This window comes from Oryctolagus cuniculus, chromosome 2, assembly GCF_051225735.1.
Source record: "Oryctolagus cuniculus isolate XC-2025 breed Fujian yellow rabbit chromosome 2, ASM5122573v1, whole genome shotgun sequence".
Classification (NCBI taxonomy): Eukaryota; Metazoa; Chordata; class Mammalia; order Lagomorpha; family Leporidae; genus Oryctolagus; species Oryctolagus cuniculus.
The window spans coordinates 39,525,734-39,539,222 of NC_142868.1; the positions used below are offsets into that span (position 1 = coordinate 39,525,734).

General features: G+C 35.1%; 1 protein-coding gene across 9 annotated transcripts in view; it reads right to left on the minus strand.

Annotated features, from left to right (window-relative positions):
* The window catches only part of GABRA2 (gamma-aminobutyric acid type A receptor subunit alpha2), a 140,713-nt gene that overhangs the window by 42,665 nt on the left and 84,559 nt on the right, over nucleotides 1–13,489 (minus strand). For all 9 annotated transcript variants that reach the window (XR_011386860.2, XM_051831272.3, XM_051831283.3 and 6 more), the window contains 2 exons: nucleotides 11,888–12,031; nucleotides 10,752–10,904 (listed from right to left, as the gene is read on the minus strand). Coding sequence is in view for 8 of the 9 variants with exons in the window: in XM_051831272.3 (XP_051687232.1) it covers nucleotides 10,752–10,904; nucleotides 11,888–12,031 (297 nt within the window). In the remaining variant the exon portion in view is untranslated. The remainder of the gene's footprint in view (nucleotides 1–10,751; nucleotides 10,905–11,887; nucleotides 12,032–13,489) is intronic.

Sequence of the window (13,489 nt, forward strand, 5' to 3'; positions counted from 1 at the left end):
AGACCAGGTTAGTCTAACGATATATGGAGACTGTAGGGAGGGACTTAAAGAAACGCCAAGAGATAGCTAAAAGAAATCTTTGGCCCTTCTGCACTTTACTATTCCTGTCTGATGGAGAATAAATGACTAGAGAATCAACAGATCTTTTTAGTCTATAAAGCAAATATACAAGCTAAAGCACAAAGACTGAAGGAGCCTGAGTGCCTAATGCCCATGGTGCTGCCATCCATCCTTACAGCACCTACTTGTAGATTTGTTTTACAAGGAAAGCAAATAAAAGCAGCTCTTACATATTCAAGCCACTACATTTGGGTTCTCTGGTATTAAAAATCTTATGGTGAATCAAGAAAATCTCTATGACTAGTAAGAAAAAAATGAACAATACAACTATATTCTTTTTTGGAGGTTTAATTTTTTCAAAATTTATACAGGACACACAGCTAATATCCTTGCATATGTCTTGAACTTTGTATACAATATAAGTACTTGAATTCCTTGTACTTTTTCATTAAACACTTATATCCTAGTGGATGTCTAAAATTTGATTTTAGTTTTGAACAGAAAAGTTTTATATACTGATTGTAATATTAAGACAAAATGCAAAGACATATTTCATACAGACTTATCCGAAATTAAAAAAAAATGATTTGGCTTCAAGTACAGCGACGACAGTTGGCAAATTCTTCATAATCATGTCTTATTTACGTAAAGTTCTGAAAAAATGTTAAGCAACTGAAATAATTAGAAGCTATGATTTCACAAAATAAACTCTATATATCACAAAACAAGGCCTATATTCTGTGAACACAAAAGGTATAGGGCTAAAAGCTTTCTCAAGTGTTTTCTGATACTAGAAAAAGGAAGGAAATACTTCATCCTGAAAAAGAGTTGTGTTCGTTTTTGTTCAAGGATGTATCCTAAGTCTGTAGATCAGTGCTGACAATAAGTGCTCATAAGTATTTGTAGATGTAGAATGAATTGGGCATAAACACTCAGAGGAAGTCAAGGGAGGCTTTTATCATTGCAACGTACAAGGACAGTCTCTTTGAATTAACATCTTTTAAAGACAACAGACTGGCTCTGCATAACCACAGAATAAATGTAATATAAAAATTAGTAGATAAAACTCAATATAATAAAGCAAACTCTCATATCAAGGGATGAATATTCTGTTTTCCACTTCTCTTCCTACCATCATGCTTGCTGTTTTATTCTTCTATCACAGTATGAAGGCCAAAAGGACCTCAAAGGTTGATAAATTTGACATCTCTCAACCAGGGCACATTAATTTCTGAGCTATATCAGTATTTGTCATTTCTTTTGTAACTTGGTTAGATTACCCATAGTCTTAGACCAGAGAATGAGTAGATGATTTAAAGAATTATCCTCAGAGAGACAGATTTAAACCTTGCTGTGAATTTAAAGTGAAAACTTTAGAGGGGGTGGAAACTTTGCCTGGGTAACTTATGTGTTATCAGCCATGATGTTTACTCACAAAAGAAAGCAGAGACTAGTGAACTTTAGGAGAAAAGGTGTCAAACAAGAAGGTTGGGCAGCTTTCAAGTCTCACTTCAGATGGGTCCCAGTATTTTTAACTTTAACCTGTCCACAACCCACACACGCTTAGGTATACACTCCAGCACAATTGCATTTGTTGGAAGTTCTACACAGAATAACTTACTGAAATAATACTAGGATTTGCCACATAATAGTCTCAATCTACTTGAAAATCCTTATAGTTCATAAAAAATTTACTCAAATATAATATATATGATATATTTTATATAGTAATATAATGTTATGTTAAAATATTTATTTTACCTCAATTCAATATTTCATCTTTTTCACAAAAATTATTAGATACTTCATTTTGTATCTTATCGATCATATAATTACACATAAATTTAAGTCTATTATTTCAGGCATGGAAAGCCAAGACACTCTGGCAAAAAAAAAAAAAAAAAAAGAATGACCTAAATGAAAGATCTCTGTGAGTAGATCCCAGTGGAAAGAATGGGCCATCAAAGAAGGAGGTACCTTTCTCTGAAGGGAGAACTTCCACTCTGACTTTGACCTTGTCTAAATAAGATCAAAGTTGGAGAACTCAAGAGGCTTCCATAGCCTTGGAAACCCATGACAAGAGCCTCAGGTGATTACTGATGCCATAAATAAGAGTGTCAATTGTTAAATCAACAACAGGAGTCAAGATGCACTTACTCCCCATGTAGGATCTCTATCCTTAATGTGTTGTACTATGTGAATTAATGGTATAACTAGTGCTCAAACAGTACTTTATACTTTGTGTTTCTGTGTGGGTGCCAACTTTTGAAATCTTTACTTAGTATATATTAAATTGATCTTCTGTATATAAAGATAATTGAAAAAGAATATTGATGTGAATGGGATGGGAGAGGGAGCGGGAGATGAGATGGTTGTGGGTGGGAGGGAGGTTAAGGGGGAAAAAGCCGCTATAAACCAAAAGTTGTACTTTGGAAATTTATATTTATTAAATAAAAATTAAAAAATAAATAAATAAATTTAAGTCTCTGGAGTATCAATCCTGCCATGTTAATTTCCATCTGTTTTACATTACTCTAAATTCGTCTCTAAATTTTTTTCTGTATTATTTATGCTCTGGAAATCAAGTCATTTGAAATATATTTTGTCATTATTGGCTATCTCAATTTCTTTAGTGTTTTGATTTAATCATTTGAAAAGTTAGAAATAAATGAAGATCTGTCTGAGTCTAAATTCTGGGATACTCTTGACATGAGACCTCAATGTTCATTTTTTTTTTTTTACTTAAAAAATATTTTCCAAGAGGATAATTCACATACTTTACATTAAGCATTTTAAAGTATAAAACTCAGTGGCATTTATGGATTGACAATGTTCTTCAACTACAATCTTGTTTCTAATTTTAAAACTTTTTTCACCATCCCAGAAGAACACTCTGTTCTGATTAAACAATCACTCCCTGTTTTCCTTGCCGCCTTGCATAGACAGCCTCTAAACAGCCTTCAGTTTTATGAATTTGCCTACTCTGGATAATTTCTATAAAAGAACTCATAACATTTTATGGTATGCCTTGTTTCACTTAGCATATTTTCAAGGCTCGTTCCTACTGTAGTATGCATTAACAATTAATTCTTTCCATGGATGAGTAAACTTCCTTCTTAGTTGTAGGAGTTAATTTATTTTGTGTATCCATTCCTCTGTTGATGGTAAGTATCCATCTTTTGACTATTGGCAATAATGATGCTATAAATATCCTAGTGCATTTTTCTATGTGGATGTCTGTTTTCATCACTCTTACACATAACACCTTAGAAGTGGAATTGCTGGGACATCTGTAATTCTTCAACTTTGTGAGAACTTACCAAACTATTGTCCACAGTGGATCAACCATTTTAAATTTCCACCAGCAATATGTGATGGCTCCTATTTTCCTACATCCTTGTCAACACTTATTATTTTCTTTTTTCATACCACTGAATTTTCTATAACAAAAGTTTAAAAATATAGCAAAGTCATCCTGGTAGTTATGAAATGTATCCCATTGTGGTTTGGATTTGCATTTCCTAAATCAATGTATCATTTCATGTACTTGTGTTTCATGTGTATAATTCCTTTGGAGAAAAGACTTTACTATTTTTTTTAATTTAGTTGTCTAAGTTTTTATTTTTGAGCTAAGAGTATTTTAATATATATATATGTGTGTGTGCACACATATATACACACACTGTATACTAAATCCTTATCAGATAAATCATTTGCATATATTTTCTCCCTTTCTTAAAGTTATCTTTTCATAATCTTGATAATGTTCTTTAGTGCACAGAAGTTGTTGATTTTAATGAAACCCAATTTATCTATTTCCTTTGCTTCTTGTCAAATCTAAGAGTTCAGACTTATGGTTCTTTTCTAATAGCTTTATAGTTTCATGTGTTATATTTAGGTTTCTGATTCATTTGACTTAATTTCTGTGTCCACAGTGAGACAGATTCAACTTCATTCTTTTGCATATGGTGTTCATCCATTTGTCTCACCACCATTTCCTAAAGGAACTATTCCCCACCACCACCCCATCAATGATCTTGGTACCTTTGTTCAAAATCAGTTGACCATAAATGCTTGGATTTGTTTCTGATTCTACTCCATTGTTCTGTATGTTAATTTTTATGCCAGTACTATATTGGTTTGCCAACTGTAGCTTTGTTTTTTTTTTTTATTTTTTTTAACTTTTATTTAATGCATATAAATTTCCAAAGTACGACTTATGGATTACAATGGCTTCCCCCCCATACCGTCCCTCCCACCCACAACCCTCCCCTTTCCCACTCCCTCTCCCCTTCCATTCACATCAAGATTCATTTTCGATTATCTTAATATACAGAAGATCAGCTTAGTATACATTAAGTATGGATTTCAACAGTTTGCTCCCACACAGAAACATAAAGTGAAAAATAATAGATGATTTTTTTTAAATGATGATGAAAGCAGATCAGACCTATTGTCATGTTTAATCCCAGTGAGAGTCAAGTTGGGAATTGATAATTTCTTTTTTTTTTTTTTAACAGAGGATCAGTTTAGTATGCATTAAGTAAGGATTTCAACAGTTTGCACCCCCATAGAAACACAAAGTGAAATATATTGTTTGAGTACTCGTTATAGCATTAAATCTCAATGTACAGCACATTAAGGATAGAGATCCTACATGAGGAGTAAGTGCACAGTGACTCCTGTTGTTGACTTTACCAATTGACACTCCTGTCTATGGCATCAGTAATCTCCCTATGCTCCAGTCATGAGTTTCCAAGGCTATGGAAGCCCTCTGAGTTCTCCGACTCTTATCTTGTTTAGACAAGGTCATAGTCAAAGTGGAGGTTCTCTCCTCCCTTCAGAGAAAGGTACCTCCTTCTTTGATGACCTGTTCTTTCCACTGGGATCTCATTCGCAGAGATCTTTTGCCAGAGTGTCTTGGCTTTCCATGCCTGAAATACTCTCATGAGCTTTTCAGCCAGCTCCGAATGCCTTTAGGGCTGATTCTGAGGCCAGAGTGCTATTTAGGACATCTGCCATTCTACGAGTCTGCTGAGCATCTCACTTCCCATGTTGGATCACTCTCCCCTTTATTTACTCCATCAGTTAGCGTTAGCAGGTACTAGACTTGTCTATGTGCTCCCTTTGACTCCCAGTCCCTTCACCATGACCAACTGTGAACTGAAACTGATCACCTGGAACAGTGAGATGGCATTGGTACATGCCACCTCGATGGGATTGAATTGGAATCCCCTGGTATGCTTCCAACTCCACCACTTGGGGCAAGTCAGCCTGAGCATGTCCGAAATTATACATCTCTTCCCTCTCCCATTCCCACCACCATGTTCAACAGGGATCACATTTCAGTTAATTTTCAACACTTAAGAATAACTGTGCATCAATTACAGATCTAAGCCAACTGTAGCTTTGTAATAATTTTCAACAGGAAAGTGTGATTCCACTAGCTATATTTTCCTTTTTCAAAATTGTTTTGGCTATGTCAGGTCCCTTATTAATCTATATGTACTTGGAGACCACCTTTTTTTATTTCTTTAAAAGAAGAGGATTGGAGTTTTGATAGATACTGAATTAACTTATAAATACCCATGGGGATTATTATCATGTTTATAGTATTAATTCCTCCAATCAATGGACATGGTGTTCCTTCCATTTAAATTCTGATTTACAATTTATTTCAGCAAAGTATTGTAGTTTTTAGTAGATAAGTCTTTCATAGTCATGGTAAATTTATTCCTACATATTTTATTCTTTTGTGTGTTATAGTTAATACAGTACTCTCTTAATTTCTTTTTGAATTATTCATTGTTGGTATGTAGAACCAAACTGATTTCATCATCATTTAAAAAAAATCATCTATTATTTTTCACTTTATGTTTCTGTGTGGGAGCAAACTGTTGAAATCCATACTTAATGTATACTAAGCTGATCTTCTGTATATTAAGATAATCGAAAATGAATCTTGATGTGAATGGAAGGGGAGAGGGAGTGGGAAAGGGGAGGGTTGTGGGTGGGAGGGACGGTATGGGGGGGAAGCCATTGTAATCCATAAGTCGTACTTTGGAAAATTATATGCATTAAATAAAAGTTTAAAAAAAAGATTACTTATTTGTTTGAAAGTCAGAGTTACAGAAAAAGATGGAGAGAGAGTCAGAGACAGAGAGAGAGAGAGAGAGAGAGAGAGAGAGAGCCATCTTTCATATGCTAGTTTACTCCCCAGATGGATGCAATAGCCATGACTAGACCAATCAAAGCCAGGAGCCAGGAGTTTCATCCGTCTCTCATGTGAGTGGCAGGAGCACAAACATTTGGACCATCTGCTGCTGCTGTTCCCAGGCTATTAGGGAGCTGGATGAGAAATGGAGCAGCTGGGGCCTTTATGTTTTACATTCTAGGCCACAATGCTAGCCCCAAACCAACTTTCATGCATTGCCCTTGTAGCCTTCGATTCCATTGATTTGCTTTTTGTTCTAATAGTTTTTTCAGGGGAGATTTTTTGGGGGGATTATTTTATTTATTTATATATACTCAAGAGTCTCAAAATATAGTTTCATTTCTTCCTTTCCTATTTGATTTTTTTATTTTACTTCTTCCTACTTTCTCTGAATATGACTTCAAGTACAGTATTAATAATAGTAATGAAATTGGGCAACATTTCCCTGATCCTGATCTTTTGAAGTTGCTTTTTTATTTTAGAGAGAGAGAGAGAGAGAGAGAGAGAGAGAGATCAATCCTCAGTTTTCTGGTTCATTCTCCAAATGCCCACAATGACTAAGGCCAGAAACTCAATCCAGATCTCCTACATGAGTGGCAGGGACTCAAGCACATGAGCCAACATCTGCTACCTACAAAGGTACGAATTAGCAGGAAGCTGGATCAGAAGCTAACAAGGCTCTTGCCAAGCATGTCAATATGGGACACACACATAAAAAGAAGTTACTTAATTGCTGTGTCAAACACTGATCCCACATATCCTGAGCTTAAGGGAATACTGTCAATCTTGTACCGTTGAATGTGATGTTCGCTGTGGGTTTTTCATTAATATATATTTCATGTTAAAAAAATTCCACTCCCTTTCCTAGTTTTATTTTTTTTATCATGAACAGCTGTTGAATGTTTTTCCTTCATTTATTGATATGGTATGCAAGTGAGAACTTTTTGTTTAATTTTGTTCATTTACCCTCCTTTTTCAATATCTATTAAATTATATTGAATACATTTCTTATTATTCATTATTCTTATTCTTATTTTCAATGACCTTTGGATATCTGAGATACATAAAACTAGTTATTGGTGTATAATCTTGTAATAAGGGTTGGATTTACTTTAATAAAGTTTTTTGAGGATTTGTTCATCTCTTTTAAAAGACATTGGTCTATAGTTTTCTTATGGTATTTTTGTCTAGCTTTGATATTAGTGCTCTTTCATCATATTTTAGAAGAAGTTTTAAGACTACTGGTGCTATTTATTCAATAAGTATTTGGTAGAATTCACAATTAAAGCCATTTGGTTCTCGACTTTTCTTTGTCAGGATGTTTTGATTACTTATTGAATTGCTCTACTTATAGATCTGTTGAGATTTTCATTTCCCTTTGAGTCACATTTATTAATTTGTGTTTTCTACAAATGTATATGATTCATCAAGTTAGTGGTGCTCAACTGTCATGTTCTTTACAATTCTGTTAATCTATTATACATGTAAATTGAATAACTAATAAAATATGATTAGTTTCATAATATGGACAATTACAAAGCACCATAAGAGAACAATAGAAGAGGAGCTTTTTAGAATTTAAATGTTTAGTTCAATGACAGGTAAAGATATAAAGGCATTAATGATTTCATAGTGAAAATTATGTATTAACTGTAGCCTGTTAGTGATGCTACAACACTTGTCTGGGAAATTTGGTTTCTAAATGTTGTTATCAAGGCCCACCACCTGCAACACCAGCGTCCCATATGGGCACCAATTCAAGACCTGGCTGCTCCACTTTCAAGCCAGCTCCCTGCTAATTCACTTTGGAAGGCAGAGGAAAATGGCTCAAGTGCTTGGGCCCTGCTCGCATGTGAGAAACTGATGGAGCTCCTGGCTCCAGCCTGGCCCAGCCCCCACTATTGCAGCCACTTGGGGAGTGAACCAGTGAATGGAAGATCTCTATTTTCCCTATCTTTCTCTGTAACTCTGCCTTTCAAATAAACAAACAAATCTTTAAAAGAACAAAACCAAAGTTGTTACCACGATTCCAACTGTAAGACTTCAGGGAGTATATTCATAAGAGTAAATAAATAATAATAAAGGGAGAAAGAGTAAGGAAGAAAGAGTCAAGTGTAGTGGATGCAGAGGGGAGAGTCTCTGACTCTGCAAAATGTTTCTCAGGGTCTCTTCATTGACCTTTGAGAAGCAGCCGACACTGGAAGCTTGCTCCTGTAGGGTGGGTGCAATGGATCAGTAATTGCTAGAATTCTTGAGGTAAGCGTTAAATATCTGTTACTTAGTTGTGGGAATAAACAAGAGAAATGCAGGACAACATGAAGTTATTGTTTACTTTTAAGCTCTATGGTAGGAAAATGTCTTTTTTATTTTTTATAAATATTTATGTATTTATTTGAAAAGCAGAGAGAATCAGAGATTGATCTTCTATCCATTGGTTCTCTCACCAAATGGTTGCAATGACCAGCACTGGGCCAAGTGGAAGAATGGAGCCTGTAGCTAGATGTGGATCTCCCATGTGGGCACTAGGAGCCCAAGCACTTAGATCATCTTCCACCGCCTTCCCAGGCACATGAGCAGGTAGCTGGATCAGAAGTGGAGCAGCCAGGGTCTATATGGGATGCCAGTTTTGTAAGCAGAGGCTGAGACTATGCTGTGCCACAATGCTAGACGTCCTTCCTTCTTTTTTTTTAATAGGTTTATGGATTAATTTGAGAGATGGAGTGAGGGAAAGAGAGAGAGAGAGAGATTGACGATATCTCTCCCTCTTTCTGCCTCTGTCTCTCCTCCATCCCCTCCATGTCCCTCTGTCTTTCAAATAAATAAATAAATCTTTTAAAATATGAATAATTACATATACTCATTGGGAGTCCAGGCAATGTTCTGAGGGTTTTATAGATATTACAGCCTCAAAACCCTGTAGTGGATTGCTCTCACCTCTAAGACAAAAGTACATTTTACCAACATGACCTACAAGGCCCTTCTCAGCTAGGCCTCAAGCTACACTTCTATCTTTGTCTCCACTAACACCTTACATGGCCTTTATCAGTGACTGTATCAAGTTCTTTAATCCTTCAATTGCATAATCCTTCTTTTAGACTAGGATCTTTGTCCCATCTCATCATTCTGGGAAATTCCTACTCATTCTCACAGACTTAGCTAAAATGTTAACTCAACTTGTTCCACGGGGAAGAATCCATGCCACTGTTTTCTATAATGACATGTCAATGCTTTTATCTTGTATTGTCCTTATCCATTCAGGTTATTCTGCTTCAATCCACCATATAAAGCTACTTGAGTGCAGGGATGGTGTTTTCTCTTTGTTTGAATCACTAGGCCCTGATGTGGTACTATAGCGGGTTCACGATAATACTTTCTTAGATGAGTGAGTGAACCAAACACACAAAGATCATCTACTATGTTATAAAGTGAGTTCAGCCTAATTCATATATCCAAAAAGCAGTACCCAGATTCTCCTGCATGGTTTAAATCAAGAAGATGAACTTTGTTATTAAAAACAGTAATAGAGTGAATGATCACTCTGTGCTACTTTCTCTCTCCATTTCTTTCTTTTATTTAAACTGTTAAAATCAAAGCAGTCATTTGACCCAGTGGTTAGGACACCAAGATGCCTATATGCCATATCAGAATGCCTGAGTTCAAGTCCTGGCTATGCGTCTGATTCCAGATTTCTACCACTGCATACTCTGGAAGGCAGCAGGTGATAAATCAAGTGGTTGGGTCCCTACTATCTTTGGGAAGAATTGGATTAAGGCCCTGGTTCCTGACTTTAGCTTGGCCCAGTTCCAGCAATTGTACGCAGTTGGGGAATGCACCAGCAGGTGAAAACTTTGTCTACTGGTTTATCTCTGTCACTCTGCCTCTCAAATAAATAAAAATTAATTAGTTAATCGAATTTTTAACACTAAAAACACCTTTCTTCATCTTAAAACAATACTAAAGCAGATACAGAATGCCTAAAAATATGGTACTCCATACTGTAAATTAAACAGTTCCTCCGCCTAGTTTCAATCAAGAAAATTGGACACACTAATGGAGGTGAATAAAGTGTTTCTCATTTCCTTCTGCTTTCTCTAACTTATATCACTAAAATCCTTGTCTCAATTTAAAAACAAAAGAAAAATAAACACAGCAACCCTGAAAATATGGTACTGTTATAGTCTAAGTTAACACCTCTAAGAAAACTCTCCCTTTGTTAACATGGAAATAAATATTAATACACAATATGATTTAAAAAAAAACATTGAATGTATTTTCATAATGTTTGAGTCCTGGTTACAGCCTTTACTGACAGTGTGGCACTAGCTCCATTTCACTTCCCTGAGCCTAGTTTCCTCATCTATAGAGTAAAATCAATACTGCCTGCCCATACACCACTAAGTGTTGGTCTGAGAATCAAGAGAGAGAGTGCTAAGAAACATAATGTGCTGCACTACAAAGTATGTAGTTAATCACTCACCAAACACAGTTCTTGCAGGCACCGATTCTCTGTTGAGCCAAAATGATACTTGCGAGAGAATGACAGTCATAATGCAAGGTAGATATGTCTGAATCACAAAATACCCAATTTTTCTTTTCAAGTGGAAATGAGCTGTCATTACAGTATATTCACCTGGAATAAAAAAATTAGGAAGCTTAAAAACTGTAATAGGCAATAGTTTTAACATTTTGGAAATTGAAGAGAACAGAGAAAGAATAGTTCCTGAAGAAAACAAATTTATCCCATATATCTAATGGAAACTGTATCACCTTCAAATGCCTAGTTTGCTTAACAAGAGTAATTAAAATGATTTTTATAGCATCTAGAAACATGAATTGCATGTCCCATGATCTGGTATGTGGTTGCTTTTTTTTCTTTTTAGGTGATGTTAGCTCACCAAAAGAATTAAAAATTCATAAATGTTCTCTGTCAATCGATTATTTTATATGAATAGGTTCCTTATCATCACTGGTCCTACCTTCAAGTTTCTGCTAGGACTGACCTAACTTGCTCTTCTTTGGCTTTAAATGGTTGGTCTCTGGCCCCATCCCCCAGACTGGTCTTCTGGTTCAGCTTTTCCAATTTAACCCTAACATTAAATCTGAATTTTCACTATTGTATTTCTGCTTCATTGTACTTTAGTCAATTCTATCTGCTCCTTGTATCTACCATCCTTTCTGTTCCCTGGGTTGTAACTGTGGCCAGATGGAAGGACGTTAATCCATGTTCACACATAAGGGTGGCCCTTTCATAGAAAAGCTCACAGGCCAATTGTTATTATCTATATGTTCAGAGTCTAATAGTCATAAATTATCCAGTACAAGGGGAAAATAATAAGAAAAACACAGAAATTTTCATCACATGTTTGAATATAAATGTTATAATTGGCTGGTCTGAGAAGACACATCCTTTGAAAATAGAAGTATACTTTAGTTCAGTGCAAATTTTATAAGGGTGAAGCCCAAGGTTCTGAAAGTCTTAAAAGCTTCCAAGAAGTCTATGCTTTTAGTTCATGAGCCTCCAGAACAAATACTTTTAAGTAATCTGATGCATTTCCAATGACTTTGACCTATTAATTTTCTTGGGCATTTGCTTTCCTTTACACATTCACTAACCTGTACTGGATTTAATTGTCTCCTTTCCAATTGATTGACCAAGAAGATCATATTGATTTAACCTGGATCCATCAGGAGCAACCTGTACTGAATCAGATGCATTGTAAGTCCAAATATAAGTGACCTCTGAGGTTGTATATGCATCTGTAGAAAATCAGAAAAAAATATGTTAGTAGAGTGTAATACAAAGGGTTATTCATTTCACACACTCACTATGTACTAAAAACATATTTATCATTTCTTAGGGCAAAATTGTGTCCTTTGAATTTCCAACTTCAATATGAGGTGTGAAGCAGAGGAAGAGAGATAAACATGAACAGGAGAGTAGTATAACTTCAACTGCTTTGAGAATAAAGAGCACTTTTTCTGTAGATCCTGAAAAAAATCACTGGGATACGAGATGGCTGAAACATTTCCCTAAGTCCCAAGGAAGAGAATGAAGACATAATGGTAAACAGATTACTAGTGCCCAAAGTATGGTTAAACAGTTTATGTAGAAGTACCAATCACTCATGAAATAAAAATCACAATCCCAAATCATATAGACTTCTGGACATAAAAGTAACCTAGTTGATATAAAAGACTTAGCTATTAAGACATAATGCATATCACTGGAAAATGATAACTAATTATTGCACAACCTGCAAAATTAATCAGAATGTTTTGGTTCCATCCAGTTGCAACCCCTTTCAGTACATGTTTATTTTCAAATGAATGCACACAGGGGCCGGCGCTGTTGCGCAGCGGGTAAAGCCACGACTTGCAATGCCAGCATCCCATATGGGCACCTGTTCAGTAACAGCAAAGTGAGAGTTTATGGCTCTATGACTTAATGCTGTGTGGTGTTTTAAAGAAATAAAGCAATGTCATCTGGTTTTATAGATGCCACTGCTACTTGTTAACTATCAGTGAAATATTGTCCCCATTATACATGTACTCAAGTACATCCACAAGTAAATAATGTGAAATGATTTTTGAAATAAGACTCTAAAATTAAATGTACTTCTATATTTGTATGTACTAAGATGTATATAATTTTGATAGCAGATATTATCTATGCAATATTTAGAGAGGAATGAATTCTAGTTATTCTAAGGTTCAAATTTCTTGTTAATTAATTTGATTAGTTAATTACTAAAGATTCTACTGGGAAGAATAATGATATCAGTAGCACTGTTGTAGTTAACTAGCAATTCGTTTGCAGATCAGGTGGCTTATTTTGTTTCCCCATGCAATTAAATTCTAACCCCATTGTTAATAAAATTTCAAATGTACACAATTCAACATTTAAAAAACTACATCACATGTGCCACTTTTCATCAAAAGAGTCTCATAACATTCAGAGTTGTGAAACTTAATAATTTGTGAAGTTATTTTAAGCAAGTATAATTATACTACTTTTGAATTATGATTTTAATGAAAGACTTTAAAAGTGATGACATTTTAAAGAGATTAGTGAAATACTGATAGACAGGGATTGTATATGATCCATGTCTATACGTCTAGCTCCAAGTATTGGCCTGACATATAGGATATGTTGTTCTCTCTTTGTTCTTGCTATATTAATTAATAAATTCATGTTTTAATTATGTTATTTACCAT